We start from the raw sequence: 23,483 nt of genomic DNA on the forward strand, positions 1-23,483 counted from the left end.
TTCTTTTGCTCTTATGTTAAATCTGTGGACTAATCTTTGCAGACTATCTTCATCTTGGGCTATCAATATTGCGTCGTCTGCGTAGCAGAGTATTTTTACTTCTTTGTTTCCCATTCTATATCCTCTTCCTTTGTTGACGTTTTTGATGATTTCATCCATGATTAAATTGAAAAGCAGAGGACTCAATGAGTCTCCCTGTCTTATTCCGCTGCCTATATCTACAGGTTCTGTAAGTTGTCCATCTATTCTGACTTCCATCTTGTTATTTTGGTAGATGTTCTCAATAGTTTTTATGATATCTAGAGGGATTTCTCTATTATACAGAAGGTGGATTACATCCCTGAGTCTTACTCTGTCAAATGCTTTCTTTAAGTCAATCAGACATAGAAATGCTGGTCTATTATACTCTAGTGATTTCTCAGTAATTTGCTTTATGACGAATATTGCATCTGTACACGATCTTCCAGTACGAAAACCCTGTTGTTCATCTGCTAAACTTATCCTCTGATTCATTACGTCTTGTAAGATTTTAGTTGTAAGTTTTAGGGTATTATTTAACAAGTTGATACCTCTGTAGTTCTCTGGCTGCTTTTTATCTCCTTTTTTGAATAGTAGGATTAGTTCGCTCGTTCTCCATTCTTCCGGTATTTTACCGTGTTTTATGATTTTGTTAATTAATGTTGTTAATTGTTCTGTCATTGCTGCTCCACCTAACGACCTAACTGTTCAAATTGTTGCCCATCATTTTTGATGCAAGCATTTACTCTTTCAAGAGTAGATTGAACAGCAATCTCAATTTCCGCTTTCGCAATGCTTTGAATGGCGTTTCGTGTTCTCTAGATTCTAGATCATGTTTTCTAGAGTAGTGGGCCTAGCGGCAAAAACAAGTTCTTTAATCCTTCCCCATAAATAAAAGTCTAAAACAGTTAAATGTGTTAATATTCAATCTATTCTTGAAAAAGTAAATGCTTGCATCGAAAATGATGGGCAACAATTTGAACATTTAGGCAGTTACTAAGACTAAGTAAGTAGTTGATTTTATTTCTTTGTTATATTTTATAGTGTTGTTTGTCTAATTGTTGTTTTAATTAATTATATAAGTTTACATCTGAAAAATGTGTATTTGTTTTTTCCATAGCACACTACTTTTCCTTAGCCTCGTTTACCGGTGACAGTAACAGTTATGTTTAAAATTTACACATTTCTTAAGATATCTGGAGATAGAAAAAAGGTATCGACATGCGGTTTTCGGTATTATGTTGCAATTTGGTTTAATTTTGTAATACGGGATTAAAAATGCATACTTGTATTTAATATTTTCCAAAGAAAACTAGATTTCTGAAAATAATTAAATAAAGCCTCCTAGCGTGCATATTATTTATTAGGCTATTTCGAAAATAAGACATATTGACGAAAAAGAGCTGTTTTTAACAAGACCCAGTACGCAAAATTCTATTTAGCAGAACCGGGCTTACAGCCATTTTTTCATAAGAAGGTTCCCACTCACCCCCACCTTTTATTTGCAAAGGTAGACTTAAACTTCTTGTAAAATCAAATATGCGCAGAATTTTATGAAGAATACGATGATTGGATTTCCAGTGCCCTTTCATTAGGTAAATTTTGTAAAATTTTGATTTTTTCATTTTTGATATTCAATTACGCTCTTTAGCGGTCGACCTACAATTATGAAAATAATTTCCAGGCTTTTCCCGAGGCAACTTTTGTTATAAATAATTTTTTCTCAAAGCTGTAATAAATATGCGACATTATCTTATGTTGCTTTAAGATATGCGAAATGTCCTCATTACTAGAATTCAATGTTTTTCATTTTTTTATGTTCTGTGTTTAAAAACTCAGCGCAATTTTAACTCATTCATTCATTTAATTATTCATTTGAGGAAATAATAGAAAATAATGAACAAACATACATCATAATGTCCGAGGATTGTGTTCCTACATCCAATCAATATTTTTATTTCCCAAAGTGTTTGCAAACAGAGAGAAAATAAGAATATTTATGTTTCCCATTAGTTGAAGCGCATTGGAGTGACGCAAAGTGCCTCTCGGAAGATAATTATTACAAAAATTGCTTGTCTGTCAAGACGCTCAAGACGTGAGAATAAGAAGATTAAGATTAAGGTGTCATTTATTTCCTCGAGAAAAATTTCCCAAAGAATTAAAAATAATTTTTGTCTTTTTTATAATTAGAAATAATTGCATGGGTTCTGAGTTCCGATGTTCGTGATTTATTTCATTGATGGTAGAGGGATAAGCAGATAATGTTTTAAATTAATAAACTTCAAAGAAAAGTTAAGTTATTATAATTATAATAATTATTTAAAATGAAACGAAAACCTAACAAAGCTCTATCTTTTTGATTGCTACAACAATTAAATGTAGAAAATTATATGAAATTATATAATATAAAAAAATATAGAAAATTAAATGTAGAAAAGCAGATATTAGGATATTTCTCGGGAGCTCATCCTATTGTTCGAAAAGGGTGATAAAAAACGACTAGAAAACTACAGAGGTATCAATTTACTAAATACTACCCTGAAACTTAACAATAAAGAGAAGTACAAAGACCTGTTAAAAGAACCAACTTACCGAAAAATTAGACAGTGATGATAAAGATATAGACGAAATAGACAATATACTTACTGCAACGATGGTTACAACAGGAAAAGAAATAGCAAAAAAGGATGTAAAAAGGACAACTATGTATCAGAAGAAACAAAGAAGTTTATGGATAAAAGAAGAAAGCTGATCGAAGAAGGTAAAAGGAAATCTATAGAATATGTAGAAATCAATAAAACAATAAGCAAAATGATAAAAGAAACTAAGATAAAAGAACAAGAAATAAAAATAGAACAAGTAATACAGAACAACAGATTTGAAATAAACAAAATAAAAGACATAAACGGAGTAGAAACAAACATTAAAGACGACATCATAAATATAATCCAACATTTCTACTCAGAGTTATATAAAACAAAAAAGGAACCATCAGAAGAACGTAAAACCCAACTTAAGTTGAAAATAAAAAATGTCAACTCAGAGTTATAACCAGAAATAAGCAAATCAGAAATAAAGAAGGCATTGAAAGAAATGAAAAACAACAAATCGTCTGGAAAAGACGGAATAACTGCAGAGATGCTGAAATATAGTGTAAAAGTGGTAATTAATACTCTCCATTCCCTTTTTAACAAATTATTAAAAGAAAAAGAATCCCAAACAACTGGAAGGAATCCGTAACCATTATCCTACACAAGAAAGGGGACAAAGCAGATATAAAAAACTGCCGTCCTATAACACTCCTCAATGTAATGTACATATAAACTATTAACAAAAATTTTAACCAATAGATTGACGACAAAATTCGACAGATACCAGTTGAAAGAACAAGCTGGTTTTAGAAAGGGATTTAGCACAAGTGACCATTTATTAAGTATGAAAATCCTTATTGAACGAACAAATGAATACCACATCCCTCTATATATAGCGTTCATAGATTTCGAAAAGGCTTTTGACAGTGTCGAACATTGAGCAGTGAAAAGTTCTTTGATTAACAGCAGAATTGACCACAGATATACAGACCTAGTAGCCAATATATATAAAGAAGCCACAACAACAATTAAAGTATACGAAGGAACACAATCAATTCAAATCAATAGAGGCGTAAGACAGGGTTACACAATATCACCGAAACTTTTCAATCAGGTTCTGGAAGATATTTTTAAAAGATTAGAATGGGAAGAAAAAGGTATAAAAATTTGTGGACAAAGCTTGAACCACCTAAGGTACGCCGATGACATCGTATTGATAACCGATAAAAAAGAAAAATTGTTTGAAATGATGAAAGAACTGGACATAGAAGCCGGAAAGATAGGCCTTAATATGAACTACAGCAAGACCAAAATCATAACAAATACAAATGAGGACAACACAATGAGGATCGGACAAGATGAAATAAAACAAGTTCACGATTATATATTATATCTGGGTCAAATTATAAAACTTAGGAAAACCAAACAGCAGAAATCAAAAGACGAGTTAGACTGGAATGGGCGGCATTTGGAAAACTAAGCTACATCCTTAAAAACAAAAGATATCCACAACATCTTAAGACCAAGGTATACAATCAATGCGTACTCCGTGTTCTCACTTACGGTTCGCAAACGTGGACGTTTACGAAAGAAAACATGGACAAGATCATAAAAACGCAAAGAGCAATGGAAAGGCAAATGTTGCACATAAGACTAATGGATAAAAAGAGAAACGAGTGGATAAGAGAGAAAAAAAAGTTAGGGATGTTAGACAAGAAGTTGCAAAGTTGAAATGGAGATTTGCCAGAGACACTATAATACAAAAAGAAGACCGATGGAACAAAATTCTCAAAAAATAGGAGACCGTGGAAAAGCAGAGGAAGGCTAGGTGGAAAGCTGTAGCGACAGACAGAGAAGAATGGAAAAGGATTGGGGAGGCCTATGTCCAAAGATGGACCGAAGAAGGCTAATTAGATAGATAGACTCTGAAACTTAAAATTAACATTTTGCAAGATCGAATAAATCAGCTTATAAACTTAGAAGATGAGCAACAAGTTTTCAGTATGAAAAGGGCGCATACAGCATATTATAGAGAAAGCATTAGAATAAATCTGCATTCCTGTTTGATCAATTTGAGAAAGGTATTTGAAAAAATACATATGAACTAAAGATGTACCGCATCTCTTGTAGAATAAAGAGATGAACAATTGAAAACGTCTATCAAAACAGTAATTTGGAAGTTGGAATAAATGGAGAACTTAAGAAAGTTATCGATACAGGCAATGGAATAAGACAGAAAGACTCATATAGCCATAAGCCATTCAATCTAATAATGTTTAAGTCATAGAGAGGGTCAGACAGAAGAAGACACGGAATGGGGAACAATGAAATTAAAATTCTCTGTTACGCAGACAAAAATTTTGACCGCCCAAAATAAAGACTGGTTCACAGATTTAACACAAGAGCAAAATAATGTAATATGACAATGTCAACTCAATAAACTAGAACAATATAAAAGAACCAATCAGATGCAAACTTGCAGCCGATGAAGTTAGTACTGAACAGGTAATGGAAAGAGTACCTAGGGTTACATTTCCCAGCTATGAATCTATGAAGATGTTGAAAAGGAAATAAGAGATTAAGTACAAAGAGAAAATAGATTAACAGGATGCATTAACACCAATATATGGAGTAACTGACACATTAACTGTGAGATGAAATCAAGAATATAAGGTCAGTATAAGATCAATAATGATGTAAAACAGGGAATACTGAAAATAGCAGAAATAAAAATACTCGGAATAATTACTGGAAACAAGCTGAGACACCGACAAAAAAGTGACGAGATCGGAACAAAATGTAATGTACGGGATATACAGTGGACACTAAATAAAAAAAAAAACGGAACAATTACATCAGTAGAATGGCGGATACAAAAGTCGTTAAAATAGCAAGAAGAATAGCAAGAGGTATCGGCATACCATGCAAGAGAGGGTGGCGATCTTCCATAGAGGCAACAACCCGCCAACGGACAAGCAAAATTGCTTAATAAAGGAAGAAGAAGAAGAAGAAGACGAAGAAAAAGAAGAAAAGGAAGAAAGAAGAATAAAAAGAGAAAGTAGTAGAAGAAAAGTAAGAATTAACCAAAATTTTAGTAGAGAATTTTTTTTATTAACTCCTTTGAGTACAACAATCTGCCCATTGGACATTAAGCATTTGTTATGGTAAAAAATACAGGCATGTAGAGAGTTACTCCAATGAGTAACCTCTTTACAACTCTAAAATTTAAATTTTATTAGTTTGAATACACTTATTATGTTCAGTTGGACAAGTCGGACGGCAACTGCCGTTTTAGTCTACGCACTTCAAAGACGTCCCGCACATTTAGTTGTCGAGCAAACGCATTAGGATGCACTAGCACTCGTTTAAAGTATTTATCACTAAAACGTTGTATGGCTTCTTTCACGGATTCTAGGGGGATGTCGTGTTGAATCACCTTGTTGGATACATAGTATGGCGCATTGACTATGGCACGCAGCAGCTTGTTTTGGAATCTCTGTAAGATGTTTGTATTGGAGACGCTAGCAGTGCCCCATAGCTGAATCCCATAACTCCATATGGGCTTGAGGATGGACTTGTAGAGTAAAATTTTGTTATCCAAAGATAGTTTTGAATAGCGTCCAATGAGCCAATACATATTTCTCAATTTAAGTCAAAGCTGTTTTCGTTTGTTAAAAATATGTTTTTCCCAAATTAGACGGCGATCCAAGTGTATGCCAAGATATTTAGCTTAGCGTCCCCGGATTGAGGAATTAGACAATTATCAATTTATAATGTTTCTCTACGTAGCGTGAATGTAACATGTAATGACTCAGTTTCATTAGATTTGATGCGCCATACTTGGACATTAGAGCCATACATAGACATCAAACATTCATTGTTTGATTGAAGATTTCTTGATGCTGTTGATGGATCTGTATGGGATGCCAGGATAGCAGTGTCATCTGCATACGTTGCAACAGTAGTTATACTAGATGTTGGAATGTTTGCTGTGTATAAAAGATATAGAATTGGGCCGAGAACGCTGCCTTGTGGGATGCCTAAGTGAATAGGATACATCTTAGTGTGCTCGGTACCGTGCTTCACCAGGAAGTGTCTATTTTCTATGTAGGATTTTAAGAGCTGGAAGTGAGGATAGGGTAGGAGCTTCTTTAATTCTTTTATTTGTAGTCCTATGTGCCATACCTTGTCAAAAGCCTGAGATATGTAAAGGAAAGCAGTAGAACAGTATCTTTTGGCGTTAAAATCCTTGTTTATTTGGTTGACTAGCCTATGCATTTGTTCTATGGTTCCGTGTTTGTCTCGCAAACCGAATTGATGTTCTGGAATTATTTTATGTTCGTCTATAATCGATGCTAACCTTCTAACGTTCATTTTTTGAAAGACTTTGCTAATCATAGGCAAATGGCTTATAGGCCGGTATGAAGATGCGTTTTCCGGTCTTTTTCCGGGTTTAAGGATCATTAGGATTTGTGCCACTTTTCATGAACTAGGGAAGTAGTTTAGGCGCAGGATTGCATTAAATATAAAGGTTATTAGTTTTATGCACTTATCCGAGATTTCTTTTAGAATCTTGCCAGAGATTAGGTCAAATCCACGGACTTTTTTGTTGTTGACTTCATGTATTGTTTGTTTTACTTGGTTGACTGTAAATTTCGTGTGGGGCAGATCCATTTGAAACGGTGCTATTAGGAACCTGGTTAGTTCTGTTTCTTCCTCTGTAGATACTGTAGAAGGGTATGGCGTGAATACTTTTTGAAGGTGCTTGCCAAAAAGATCAGCTTTTTCGTTGTCGTTCCTAGCCCAGGTATTTGTATCATCTTTGATTGGTGTGTTATGCTGTTGGGGTCGTTTTAGTTTTTTTGTGGCTTTCCAGAGTGAGTAATCTGTAGCTTCAGTCGGTGTTAAATTTTCTAAATATTCTTGAATTCCATGGTTTTCTTTTTCATGGATTAATTCCTTTAATTCCTTTGTTGCTTTGTTAAGTTTTTTCTTATTTTCTGCCGTTCTTGACTGTTGCCAATTTTCACGTAATTGTCGTTTTTCTGAAATTTTTTGTTTAATTGTGGGAGACACATTATTTCTGTTTGGAGATGGTTCGTAGCTGGGAGTCGCATACCATGCAGCAATTTGTATGGTTTTTGTTAGGTTATCTACAGCTGATTAGTAGAAAATATATTTAGTTTGAAGTTAATATTTCTTCTTCGGAAACAGTTCTCAATCAATCGGATAGTCAAGCGGTACGGGAAGCCGCCTGCACATCACTTCACCGTAATGTATGCGAGTTCAAATCCTGGCCAAGTGAACAGAAAAAAAAAATGGCTAACGCAACCGTTTAAAATTCTAAAATATGAATCTGGGGCTCAGACTGGAATACGCGAGTGTCTGATCGGCATACGGGGGAGCAGTACAGCAACGGATAAGGGCTAGCGGCTCAGTGATACTCCTCCATAGATCTCTCCGAAAGGGCATTGGCACCAAAATAATACCGGTATATATTATGTGTATAACCGTTCTCAAATTTTGAGAACGATTTCAGAAGAAGGAATAACTGGCATAAAATTTTAAATTCGAAAAAAATATTATAAATCACAACATATTTTTTTTTTCTTTTTTTTTTCGAATTTTTCGAAAAAAAAAAATAAAAAAAAATATTATAAATCACAACTCAGTAAGTATCAAGCATCGAAACTAAACGGACGTGTTGGCTCTCCGTATTTACATTCAGTTTTTCAGTACTGTAAATAAATGTTATTAATAAACAATTAAAGTTGATAAAAGGTTGATCTCATTCGAACCTTTGAGGAGACAGCTTTTTTCTCGTGCCTTTAATAAAATTTAAACGTAATAAAATAGCAATTAGTGATACTGCCAGCATTTTAGGTAAGAAATAAAAACTCCATTTTAAATAATATAAAACAAAAATAATGATCATTTTTATTGTGTATATAATTAATAAGCAATAAAATGCAAGGAACCAGTGGTGGCGGTTACCAAGCAAATTATATTATTCCAAACGTTACTACAAACCAAAATCAACCCTACTCGCACAATGGATATCCCCAGCAGTTTCAAATACATCCTAGTATCGTGTTTCAAAATTTGAATGATCCAAACCAACATTTACAATACGGTTTGCAACAACAAATGCAACCTTCGTTCCTTATGCAGTACCAACCACCAATATGGCAACAACCGATGGAAATACAAAATGGAAAAATCTCCGATCAGCCGGCATACCAGAGTACATCATCGTCTCAAACTGGAAATATACGCAACATAGGAAAGAATCAACACCTTAATAATACTTCTAGTCACTCCATCGAAGTTTCTTCGCCAAACCAAGATGGAGAAAATGGCGATGTAGATACAATTAAACACTATGAAATATACGAACCAAATGAATTCCAAACAGTAGAATCGTATAAAGGAAAACGGAAAAGAATAAACAACAGTCCAACGAACCAAGCAAAGGCAAAACCACGCATCGAAGAAAATAATACTGTCAAAATAAATAATCATTTTGAAGTATTAAATGAAATCCACGATGAACAAGAAGAAAAAGAAAATGATGTTCCTGTCAAAAAGGAAAAAATTCCACCATTAATTTTATACGGAGTTACCAAAGAAGTCCAAAAACTTTTAGGCTTAATAAAATCAGCAACAGTGGATTTTACTTACAAATTACTAACGAACAATAACATGAAAATTCAATCAAACACAGTTGAGAGTTATAAATTAATTAAAGAAACCCTGGATGCTAACAAAATAGTACGGCATACCTACAAATTACCGGAGGAAAAACTATACAGAGTTGTGCTAAGGAATCTTCATCATAGTACTCCGCAAGGTGATATAATAGATGTCTTAAAAAAAACCAGGACATAACGTTAAACACCTAATGAATGTAAAAAATCGGGCAACAAATGAACCACGTGATCTCTTCTTCATAGATTTAGAAAAAAAGCAAAACAACAATGCATTATATAAAATAGGAACTCTGTTAAATGCAGTAATTCGTTTTGAAGCCCCAAGGAAGAAACAAACTATAGTCCAATGTAAAAGATGCCAAAATTATGGTCATACACGAAATCAATGTACACTACAATACAGATGTGTCAAGTGTGCTGGACAATACGACTACCGTAAATGTGCAAAGAAGAAAGAAGACGGAAAACCAGCAAAATGTATTCTATGTGGGGGCGCTCATCCTGCGAATTATAAAGGCTGTCAAGTCTACGTTGAATTATTAAATAAGAGATTTCCAAAGAACACGAACAACAATGATAATAAAAATGAATTCCAAAAAACCGAATCAATTTATCCATCTACATCGCAGCAATATATTGGCCCTAGACCTACGTCAAGCCCGAACCAACCAAAAACTGGATTAACGTATGCACAAGCTACATCAAAAAATATAGCTACAAATGATATCTATTCATATCTAAATCAACAAAACATGTACCTGCAACAACAAAATTGATTTCTCCAACAAACTTTGAAAAAACAGCAAAAAACCATAAATGAACTTACACAAAAAATCAGAGAACTAAGAGAAGAACTCAAACATGCACTCTCTCTGAAAACAAATGGGTGAGTTACTTAAGGTAGGACTCTGGAATGCAAATGGACTAGCAAATCATAAAAACGAATTGCAATATTTCCTGTTAGAAAACAATATTGACATAATGCTAATATCAGAGACACATTTAACAAGCAACCACAACCTTAAATTTTATGGATATATAATTTATAATGCACCACACTCTGATGCTGAAAGGCATGCTAGAGCAGGTGCAGCCGTTATTATTCGAAAAGGGATTAAACACTATCACCTTGGTAACATAAAAGAGCCACACCTTCAGGCAGCAAGTATTATCATAGAAGATTGGCTTGGACAAGTAGCAATATCTGCAGCATATCTTCCACCAAACTATCCACCGAATAAAGAATCATTTACTAATTATTTTAATTCACTAGGTAATAGATTTCTTGCCGGTGCTGACTATAATGCAAAACATGTGAGTTAGGGCTCTCGACTTTCTCCACCAGGTAGAGGTAGAATCCTCTTTCAAGTGATACAGGAACTACATCTCAAACACTTATCTAGTTACACACCTACTTACTGGCCTACTGACCCTAGTAGACTTCCGGACTGTCTTGACTTCTTTGTAAGCAAAGGTTTTGGAGAAGGCTATCTAAATATTGTACCAAATTATGAAATTGCTTCAGACCATACCCCTGTAATAGCGACGCTAAATTCAAGATTTGTTGAGAAGGAACGGAATGAGTTCAGGGAAGAAATACATCAAAAAATAAACCTTAATATTTCTCTCAAAACAAAAGATGAACTTGAATTGGCAGTATATGAATTTACTACACTTCTTCAGGAAGCTGCTTGGAATGCCACTCCAAAATGTAAAGATACACAGAATAAAAGAAACAATCCTATTAATATAAGAAATCAAATTAAAGAGAAGAGGAAACTAAGAAAGATATGGCAAAACACAAGGCAGCATCAAGACAAAATGAACTACAATAGAGCCGCAAGACAGCTGAAAAATACAATACTACAGCACAAAAACTCCTACATCGAAAATTATCTTCAAAATTTAACACCAACAGCAGATACCGATTATTCACTTTGGAAGGCAACCAGGAAATTAAAACAACCCAGTAAACACATACCAGCATTAAGAAATCCAGATGGCTCATGGTCGAGAACAGATCAAGAAAAAGCAGAGGCATTTGGAAAATATCTGGAAGAAGTTTTTCAACCTCTGCCCTCTGTCAGTGCTGAAGAAGATGAGGCTATCTATGAAAGTCTAGCAACAATCCAACAGCGAAGTGAGCAAATGAAACCAGTAACAAAAAGAGATGTAAAAAATACTATTCAATATAGATTAAAAACCAAAAAAGCTCCTGGCCATGACCTTATAACAGGAACTATCTTAAAAGAGTTACCAGATAAAGGTGTAATTATGATAACACAACTATTCAACGCCGCAATAAGGCTGAAAATTGTACCAACGCAATGGAAAATTGCTGATATAATAATGATCCATAAACATGGTAAACCACCTCACGAACATACCTCTTATTATCGTCCTATTAGTCTCTTACCGGTACTAGCTAAACTATTTGAGAAGCTATTAGCGACCAGGCTAATGAAGATAATAACTGATAATAATCTTTTTCCGGATCACCAGTTTGGTTTCAGAGAGAAGCATTCAACAATAGAACAAGTTCATAGAGTCGTTGATATAGTAAATAAAACTTTTGAAGAAAAAAAGTACTGTTCTGCACTTTTTCTTGACGTTAGTCAGGCTTTTGATAAAGTCTGGCATGAAGGGTTGCTCTTCAAAATAAAAATGAACGTTCCTGATTCAATGTTTACTATACTAAAATCATATTTAGAAGAAAGGTACTACCGTGTCAAGCATGAAGCAGATACATCGAAAATCTACCCTATACGATCTGGAGTCCCTCAAGGTAGTGTTCTGGGTCCTATATTATATTTAATATTTACACACGACATACCAACAAACGAAAATGTAACGACTACAACATTCGCAGATGACACAGCTATGTTAGTCACAGATGAAAATCCCGCAACAGCTACCGAATCTCTTCAAAGCCATATTAGGAACATTGAAAAGTGGACAAAAAAATGGCGAATAAAGATCAATGAATCAAAATCACAACATATCATATTTACAAAATGTCGTAAAATATCGCCTAATATAGAAATAAATAACAAAGCAATTCCACAAGCCGAAAGCGTTAAATACCTTGGTATGCACCTGGACAAAACTTTGACATGGAGAACACATATATGGAAAAAGCGCCAACAGTTAAATTTAAAATTTTGTAAACATTATTGGATACTGGGCAGAACATCGAAGTTGTCTATACGTAACAAACTGTTGGTATACAATACAATACTCAAACCGGTCTGGACCTATGGGATCCAGCTATGGGGTACAGCAGCAAAATCCAAAATATCCATAATGGAAAGATTGCAATCCAAAGTGTTACGCTCTATAACAGACGCCCCATGGTTCGTGTCAAACAAAGACATTTATTGTGATCTAGAAGTACCTACGATCAGTGAAGTGATAGTTCAGTGCAGTGTTCGGTACATAAAACGCCTAGAAAGCCATCCAAATGCCCTGGCAATAAACTTGCTTGATAATAGTCAACAAACTCACAGACTAAAACGTAAAAATCTACTGGACCTTATTTATAAATAAGTTTTATACCTCACCGTAATTGTGTTTATATTTTAGATATATGTATTGTTTGTAAATGTAAAATGTATGTTTGTATGTAGCATATTATCGGAATGTCATGTTTGTTCCATACTAGAGGTCCAGTCATTGGACTTACCTCTCTAACGTCAATTCTTTTTTATTTCAAACCCCAAAGACGTTTATTGTTAGAATTTTTATAACTAACAGATTGCTGAATAAACGTTAAAAAAAATCACAACAGAACATAATTTAAAACATGTATCAAAGATAAAAAAGTTTTGGTTGTTTTTCGTTTGGCCTCTTAAGACGATTAAAAATTCAAATTATACCAGCCAGCCCAAAACGCGTCGTCACGTCATCGGGCTATACGTTTACATTCTGAACCAACAAAGTAAACAAAATTGTATATAATTTTAAATTAGACATTATAAACGTCAGTAGAAAATGCAGTTATGTGACGTTACAAGTGTTTTTGATTGTTTGATACTTTTACAAAATGGTTTTATTTTCCATAGTAAATCTTCTTTCCTTTCCTTCAATAACTATATCAAACTCCAATCTCAACAAACTGTTACATATATATTATTACAATGACATACGATAAATGTCATTAGAATATAAATATTTTTCCTTTATTCCGCGACGACGAGCTGGCCAAATAGCCAAGTAGGTGGAGGCCAATAAACTAAAGAAGAATATACCTAAATATAACCATAAACAGAACCATATAGTTAAACTATGTGACATCACGGGTCGTTTGAACTATTTTAAAATACAGAAGAATTTAAATTTGTACTTCTAAGTTATTATGAGTTTTTGAAGCGTGGAATTTTGGAAATCTCATTTTTATACAAAACTAAACATTATTATGTAATAAAAAAAAATGTGCAAGTTCCCTATTCATTAACGCCTTAATAACGACGATATGTAGTAAACGTCCGAATAACCATGATAGTACCGAACCGTCGTGGTACGTAAAGAAGAAAATATTCGCGTGTTGGACTTTATTACGTTGCATGGTTACAATCTAATATTGTCTTTAGTCAACAGTATTGAAGGCATCATTACGTAATATTAAATTAATTGGAAATTATAATAATTTTAGTATAGGGTATAGATATCTTACTAACCAGTGATCTTATTGTTACCATTTAATTAGTACCTATTGCATTCCAAACAATGAAATGGCCCAATATATTATTATAGTTTGGCAATACAGGCATGTACAAGATATTTTAATTGCATGACACCTAACTAAACAAAGAAAATCCATTAAAGACGAAAGTGATAGTGGATTATGTCATCTTCAATTTTATGCGAAACCCAGTAACCGAGTAATTTTCATTATTATTTCAAAAGTAGGTAATTATTAGGTTTTAATTTTGTGATTTTTATAAAAAAAAAGTGAACTGTTATTGACTGTATAATAACAGCTTATTAGAACATTAAATATGTAGTATACAGAAATTGCAGTAAAAGCTGCGACACAAGAAGAAGAACTTAAAAACTTATACTTATAAACTTAAAAAAATAACGCTAATAAGTTTTAATAATCCCGAATTAAAGTCAATGCGGTGTCTAAATACCTATTATGCAGTAATGAATGGTGTATATCAATACATTATGTTTTAATATTTTAAAGTCATAGCAACGATGTCAAACAAAGCAAATATTGTCAAAAAGCACATCACACACTTTAAAATTTCCACGCATCTTTACTTACGAATTTTAAAATAATTCAGTGATTTAGATGGCATCAAGTGGCGAAGAACTACCCCCATCATCTATTCTCGACGTTGTCAATAATCTTGATCTGTTACCGGAAAAATCAGCAAACAGGTACAAGAAAGAATACAACATTTGTATGAGTTTTTAATTGAGCATTAAAAGCCCAATATGTTTGTAAATTCACTGCGGAAAAGTAATGCGGAAAAGTAAAACTTTCCAAACTAAAACCCGTGCGGAAAAGTAGACTTTTTTGCACGCTCGTAGAATAATAGTGTTTTATCCTTTTTCAATAGATTTTGATAGTATAACTTTTCTACTTTCATTTGACATACGCAGAACTGCCCTATCTTCATTATTTTCTGCCTTATGTTATTGCAAAACAAAGGTTTCTGGGACAAACAAATAGAATAACTTTTAAACTAATTAAGGGATGGTCTCAAATTTTGAGGGTTTATTAAATAGCCCAATAGTTACCCAACTTTGGGTGAAACACCCAAGTTCTACGTTAGTTTTAATAATAGTATATTAAGTATGGAGAACGGTAAGGGTTTTATACCGATCGAAGACAATTGTTTGGAGGAGGAGCGGAGCGACGATTTCAATTATTGTCTGAGATCGGTTACCCTTAACGTTCGACACGTTTTTTACACGATTGATACCATTATAAATTATAAAATTAAACATTTTCGTCATATTGACTAGTTTCATTCATTTTATCAAGATAGATACTTTGGTTGTTAGGTAGTAACTAGGGTGCATAACAACAATGGAGAATTGAGTTTTTATTTAGTTGTCAATAATTTTAAGTACAATTTTGATTATTATAAATTAAAATATGAGCGAAAGTGAATTTGAAGAAATTGAACGGGCTCGGGAAGAAGGGTGTTCCGCAATTATTCCCGAAAAATCCAAAATCCGTTATCAAAATACCTACCAAAGTTTTAAAAAATGGTGCGAAGTCAAGAATTTAAGAATCGAAGAAAAGACTCTATTGGCATATTTCGTTCAAAGACATATGCAGTTGAAAGCTCCTGGAAGCCTCTGGGCAGAATATTCAATGATTAAATCCACCGTTTTTCTTTATGATGGCATTGATATTTCCAAGTTTTCAACTTTGATCGCGTATTTGAAGAGAGAAATGTTGGCTATAGGCCTAAGAAAGCGAGCATTTTTACACGGGAGCAATTTGAAAAATTTCTGGTAGAAGCACCGGATGAAGAATTTCTAGTTCACAAGGTAATATAAGCTAGTTTAGGTAAAAGCAATACTCTAATGAAGATTTTTTTCATAATTTGTAGGTCGCAATGATATTGGGAATATCTGGTGCCTATAGAAGAGAAGAATTATATAATATTACTATGAATGACATCCAACAAACCAATGGTTTAATGATTGTAAAAGTACCCAATACAAAAACGAACATCCAGCTTACTTTTACAGTCGTTAATAAACCAGACGATAAAATTACATATTTAGAAATTTTGCAAAAGTATATAAAACTTCGTCCATTACAAGTAAAATCAAATCATTTGTTCTTAAGATACGCCGAAGGAAAATGTTGTGCTCAAGTAATAGGGAAAGGGACAATCGGGGGCTGGCCTTCTCAAATTGCCAAATTCTTAAATTTGCCTAATCCCGAGAACTATAACTGGCCATTCGTTCAGGAGGACATCAGCAACGCTTTTGGTTAATAAAGGTGTTGATGTCCTCGGATTAAAGCGTCATGGAGGTTGGCGTTCATCGACAGTGGCAGAAAGCTATGTAGAAGAATCTCTTCAAAATAAAATAGATTTTGCCGAAAAAATATTGTGCAATACTAGTAATACTACTAATGTATGCGATTCTGCAGGAGTTTCTGTTAGAAGTGAAACCACAGCCCAAACAAGTGGGATTTCATTAAATAATTTAACAAATTGTACCATAAGTTTCAATATTAATAAATAATTCGTTAGTTTTCTGTATTCTTTCAAAAAATAAATTAAAATTAAGAGATTTTTTAACTCGACGGTAAGTGAATTACTTACCGTCGAGTTGGAGTACTTACCGTCGAGTTTGATTACTTACCGTCGAGTTGCTAGTAAATGTCACCTACTGACGTAAAATATGTCACGGTAAACAGTCAAAAATGATCAATCGTGCAAAAAAGTTATTAACAAACAACGATTTTCACTTTTTTGCAATTTTCGAAGCAACAAATTGACTTTTTAACTAAAAAAATCAACATTTTGAAGCTTATTCAATGTTCTGCAGAATTAAATTATATAATTATTGTAAGTCGACTATTAAGCTTTTTATCTACGACTGATACATAATATATGTATTATACTTGTGGTGTTTGCAATATAATGCCATATAATAATCCCTTAGGGATTAATAATGCGGGATTAATAGCTATTAATACCTCTGGCACAACAATCACAAAATTCACCACGGAAACAAAATAATCAACCTCAAAAAGTGTCAATGTCAAACGAATAGTATATTTGACAGTTTGTGTTGAGATGGACGAAAATGAAGAATCTTTTAATTGTACACCACCAGAAATTGTAGAACTAGCTACAGCAACAGCATCTACCTTAATACCTGAAACATCGAAATCCATTTATAATAAAACGTACGCAACCTTCAACGAATGGCGTGTTCGAAACAACGCGAAATCATTTTCCGAAAATGTTCTGCTGGCCTATTTCGCTGAATTAAGTGCAAAATATAAACCGTCTTCATTATGGTCATTCTATTCAATGATTAAATCTATGTTGTACTATTAATTGTACTATTACCAATTTTAATGTTTTTAACAAATAAAGTTGTTTATTAAAAATCTTAAATTAATTAATTTGTCGTAGATAAAGTAGAGTATACTACTCGCAATAATGGCTCTCATTCCCTCGGAATGTTACTCCCTCGCCGCTAACGCGGCTCGGTTCGTAAATATTCCTCGGGAATAATAGCCATCATTATTGACTCCTGGTATAATCTACTATTAATCGGGTGCAAAATATTGTAAAAATCGTGTTTTTTGTAGTAAATTGTTGACAATAATTAAAAAACGACTCCGAACTCCAGGTAGGAAACAGGTAGGTTTTCTTTCTACAGGTCTATAATAACTAAAAAAGTTATCAGATACCTGGATAATTTAGTGCCCCGAACATGGTCAATTTTTGCTTATTTTCCTGGAGGATAAAATACAGGGTGGACCAAAGAAAAGAGTCCACCTCGATATTTGGTAGTAGTTATTATCTTTTAAGGAAATACAGAAACAGGTAAATTTCTATTTTTATATTGCAATTTTTTGGCACATATTTCATACTAGTGACGTCATCCATCTGAGCGTGATGACGTAATCAATGATTTTTTAAAGAGGAATAGGGGTGGTGTGGTAGCTCATTTGAAAGGGTGTTTAATTCTGTATTGAGTAATATAAACATTGACACAATTATTTATACAGGATGCCCAAAACTTTTTTTTAATTATATTAATTGACAAAAATAGAAGAATGTATGTAATTTATTTATTTCAAAATATATTTTACTGCTAGCTGTCAAAAATGATAAAATAATATATTGTACAACAAGTGAGAAAAAAGACATATTTCTCACGAGCGCGGAAGTTTATTGGCACGAGCCGAGGCACGAGGCGAGGGTCGCAAATAAAGCGAGGGAGAATTATGTCATTTTCTCATGTGTTGTACACTGTACTATTTCTATGGATGCGGTTTTGTCAAGAGTTCAAACTTCAAGAGGGAGAATTATATCATTTTCTCATGTGTTGTACACTGTACTTTTTCTATGGATGCGGTTTTGTCAAGAGTTCAAACTTCAAAATTAAATAATTTAGGTGCTTTTAGGTATATTATATGTATACATTGAAATAAAATACATATACATGTAGGTATTTAATATTCTTAAAATTTATATGCCTTATTTTTTAAAATTCTAATTAACAGTTATTTTTGAACAGTTTTGAAAAGTAATTCCTGGTAGGTTTTGCTTTAACACATTTATTTGACAACATTGTGTTTGTATTCTACATGTTACAATGGAAACGGCGATTATAGTATGGAAGATCGTAGAAGAACCCGTGAGAAAAATTATTTCTCATTGCAATGGTCGACTTTTCTCACTGTGTGAGATATTATTTGTTTTAAATGTATGTAAGTATTTTATTCTGAGACATTTTATTCTATTCTAAGACATTTTATTCTGATTTCTGACAAGAGCAAAATGTATTTTACGTCGCTAAAAATAAAAATCGACCTGTTTCGGCATTTTCTTAAAATCTAATAACTACTGCCAAATATCGAGGTGGACTCTTTTCTTTGGCCCACCATGTATATTAAACTAAAGAGTGCACAAAATAAAGTTATATAAGCAAAATATCGAATACGAAAATAAAAAAGCATTGAATACGAGTACTTCCAATTCTAATCAAACTAATAATTAATTAATAATTAAAATAATTGTTTTTTAAATAAAAAATATAATTGGTTATTTTATTACCTTGTAAACATGTGGTCTGATTGACTCTTGCGTAAAACGGTTGACAAGCACATCTTCCTCGGTGACAAATTGAACCAGTTATATCTTCTCGGCACTCCCAATCACTGTTACATTCGTCACCTAATACGTGAGCTGCTGCCGACTGTCCATAAACCTGCAAATAAATTAAATTAAAAGTAATTAACTAACGATTATAATTAATTTGATATTTGTTTTTGTTTCTTGTGAATTAGCTCTTGAATTATTTGACAGTTTTAAAAATTTAAGAAAATATAGCTTTGTTTGGATTTATTTATAAAAACTATATTTTTATATAAAATAAGATCAAAAAATAGCAATAAAATACATATAAAGTCGATTTTTTTTGTAAAATTACATTTTAGTTGTATTTTTTTATATGGAGTAACTTTTAATAATTTAATATTTCATATTTTTTTAGGAACTCCAAAAATATATTAGTAGAATATGCAGAAATCTTGTTCAAAGTCCAAGCCATTTAACTATTTTTTTAAACTGGAGTTCTTTAATTTTTACTTATTGAGTCCAGGGTTCTTTACCCTTGCGTCTTTAATATCTGGCGAGATAAAACACATACTTTTTATCTAGCATTATTGTCTTCCACGCATGAAACTAGCTACCGCCTGTTATTAAGTAAAGACACATGTTATTTTTATGAACGCTCTAGACTCAGTACATCGAAAAGAGATAGGTACAAAAAGATCTTGGGACGTTTTCAGAGTTTAAGTACAATTTATGTTTGTGACGTTTCTTGTTTGTTTATTTGGCTCTGCCAGTTTGTTGGATTTTTTGCTGTTTTTGTCCTGTCTTTGCATTTAGAAGTTATTTATGTTGCACTACTAGTTATTTTCACTACTAATTTTATATTGGAGATTGAAATTTTAAGGTAAGTATATTATATTTTAGAACGTTTTTATATACTTAGCTTGGTCTTTGTAACTATGTCACTATATCCGCAAATTTTGTAATCCATTTTAAAAATAGTTCTAAGCTACCTAGGTACTTGAAATTTTCAGAATAGCTCAGAACTAGCTAACAATGCAATATTTAACTATTATATGGAAAAATGGATTTTTTTTAATTTCAAACTCTTTTAAAAATATGACTAATGCAATGAGATTTAAATTATATTTTTAAGTACGTTAATAGATCGATAGGTGGTGGCTCAGTGGTAGAGAATTAGACTACAAATCGAGAGGTCCCGAGTTCGAACCCGGCTCTACGTATCTTTTTTTAATAAATAATTAAAAGTTAATGTATACTAAAAATTCATATTATTATAAGTTAATTATTTTATGTAAATATTATACAGTGCTAGTCAAAAGTCCGTACCCCCCCTCTTATCTTTTGAACGGTTTTACCTATAATAGTGAAATTTGGATGGAGGAAATTAACTGACGTAAGCTTCTTAACTAGTTATGACAGGTGACGTAATAGTGACAGATGACGTTACAGAGCCACTGTGACCGATAATTTTAAATGGGACCTTATGGCAAGTGATACCTCGTTTGAAAGGTATTCAAAATACCTACTCAGCCATACTAATTTTTTTGTATTTTAGTTGATTTTGATTTTGGTGAATAAATTAAATAAATATAATATTGTAGCTTCGCATTTAATTAATAAAAATTCAAATGTACGCCTATGGTTTTTTTGTCAAAAAAGTTGACGTTTTTCGATTCTCTAGTAGTTTTTACGTCAACGTCAACCTTTTTGACAAGTAATCATAGGCGGAATTTTGAATTTTGAATTAATTAAATGAAATTACAATTTTATATTTATTTCATTAATTCGTCAAAATTAGCTTAAACTTAAACAATATTAGTATGACTGAATAGGTATTTTCAATACCTTTCAAACGAGGTGTCACTTGCCATAAGGTCCCATTTAAAATTATCTGTCACAGTGGCGCTGTAAAGTCATCTGTCACTATTACGTCACCTGTCATGACTAGTTAAGAAGCTTACGTCCGTTTATTTCCTATCTCCAAATTTCACTATTATAGGTATAACCGTTCAAAAGATACGAGGGGGGATACGGACTTTTGACTAGCACTGTATAAACTTATGTGCATAGAAATCGGCCCACCTAAAAATTTGGTCATTTTTTAAGTCTCGTATTTCCTAAACCTGTTGGCCGATTTAAGTGATTTTTTTACTTTGTTATAGCCTTGTTCGTCGACAATATCGCTGTAATAATATTATTGCTAAACAGGTAAGTGTTATTTTATACCGGGTGTAACAATGATAGTGTGTTTTTTCCTTAAAGTTCGGAACATCCTGTGGAATATTCTAGCGTATATAAAATATTGAAATTACAACTCTACTGTAGCCTTAGGCTTTCTTAACATTTTTCTTTTTGATTCATTCGCTTATGTTGGATAATAAAAAAGTTAGGTTTTTTAACAACTAGCAACGTTCTTCATCAATACAGGGTGTTTCTAAATAAGTGCGACAAACTTTAAGGGATAATTCTGCATGAAAAAATAATGACAGTTAGGTTTATAATCATATGTTCGCAAATGCTTCGTTTCAGAAATACGGGATGTTGAATTTGTTCGTACAATCTGCCGATTTATATTTATTGCTCTAAAACCGCACGAGATGTACAAATAAAATTCTGTAGGTTTTAATAGGTAATTATTTTGCATTTTTTGGCATACAGTTAAGAATTGTATGTTCACCATTCGCGTGCATACGGGTAATATGACCGGGTAATATGACCCGTATGCACGCAATGGTGAATATAAAATTCTTAATTGTATGTCAAATATGCGCAATAACTACCTCTTAAAACACACCAAATTTAATTTGCATATCTCAACCGGTTTTAGAGCAGTAAATAATTCGTCAGTTTGTAAAAAACATCCCCTATCTCGAAAACGAAGTATTTGCGAACAAATGTTTATAAATGAAACGATCATTATTTTTCATGCAGAATTTTCCCTTAAAGTTTGTCGCTCTTATTTTGAAACACCCTGTATTGATGAAGAACGTTGCTAGTTGTTAAAATACCTAACTTTTTTATTATCCAACATAAGAGAATGAATCAAAAAGAAAAATGTTGAGAAAGCCTAAGGCTACAGTAGAGTTTTAATTTCAATATTTTATATACGCTATAATATTACAGGGTGCTCCGAAATTTGAGGAAAAAAATACACTATCACTGTTACACCCGGTATAAAATAACACTTGCCTATTTGGCAATAATATTATTATAGCAATATTGTTGAAGAATGAGGCTATAACATATTAAAAAATCACTTAAATCGGCCAACAGGTTTAGGAAACACGAGACTTCAAAAATGACCAAATATTTAGGTGGGCCGATTTCTATGCACGTAAGTTTATATAATATTTACATAAAATAATTAACTTATAATAATATTCTCGGGAGGAACTTCGGGAGAAACTTCATTCTCGGGAGGAAAAGTAGCACTTTCCTTCCTTGTTATACAAATAGCTATTACGCAAATCACCACAAATAAGGAGTTACCTAGATTAGAAGGATTTTATTGAGAATATAATAATTATATTTCATAAATAAATAATTCTATTTTAAAACTACAAACTCTTTTTTTATTTTTAGAAAAAATAATTTTCCTAAAACTTAATGGGGGAGGGGGGTATTATGACGCAAGAGCACTCTTATGAATTCAGATATATGAAATTTGAACTTTGTTCTGAGAAATCGGTTCAAATCTTAGAAATCTCAGAAAATGCATGGATCATCAGTGATAATAAAGTGTATGTGTATGATATAAAGTGTTCTTGTATAATATTTTTGTATAGTCTTCTTGTATTGTATCGTATAAAGTAACAAATTTAAATTTGGTACTTAGGAATAAATTAAAGGTGAAATATCTATATCAAAAATTTTTAAATAATTCTAGAAGGGCATTAATAGAAAAAAAAAACAGTTTTCACATTTTTATATCGGTTTGCAAAGAAAAGGGTTAAATGATGACGAACGGGTAAAAATCATGGACGCAACTGTATTGTAGATTGTTCTGTCAATATTTTTGTAGTTGATTGATAACTGCGACAATGAAAGAGTCCATTTAAAATTTTCTGTCTTTTCATATTTACGAACCAAATTTAAAAATTATTTTATACTGTGTTTTATCTCAAGCTAACAACAGATTTCTTAACTTTTGCAAACACGGACCTGGATTTTGCTATAGGTATAGATCTTCTACTTACTTTTGGTGCCTATTCGTTTCAAATATTAGCGATCATTTTGGCTATAATCATTTTTTTAATTGATGCTTTAAATAGATTAACGGGTACTGTTATAATTAATAGATTTTCTAGAGATAAAGTTAATAATTAACCTTAGGAGGTGCCAGACTGGTGCAAGGGGGCATGCAGCTG

At 32.6% G+C, this 23,483-nt stretch overlaps 1 protein-coding gene across 1 annotated transcript in view; it reads right to left on the bottom strand.

Moving 5' to 3' along the window:
• The window catches only part of LOC114330047 (uncharacterized), a 164,503-nt gene that overhangs the window by 126,974 nt on the left and 14,046 nt on the right, over nucleotides 1-23,483 (bottom strand). Inside the window, exon 2 of the mRNA XM_028279345.2 lies at nucleotides 19,093-19,246. Coding sequence (XP_028135146.1) covers nucleotides 19,093-19,246 — 154 coding nt within the window. The remainder of the gene's footprint in view (nucleotides 1-19,092; nucleotides 19,247-23,483) is intronic.

Source organism: Diabrotica virgifera, chromosome 3 (genome assembly GCF_917563875.1).
Source record: "Diabrotica virgifera virgifera chromosome 3, PGI_DIABVI_V3a".
Taxonomy (NCBI): Eukaryota; Metazoa; Arthropoda; class Insecta; order Coleoptera; family Chrysomelidae; genus Diabrotica; species Diabrotica virgifera.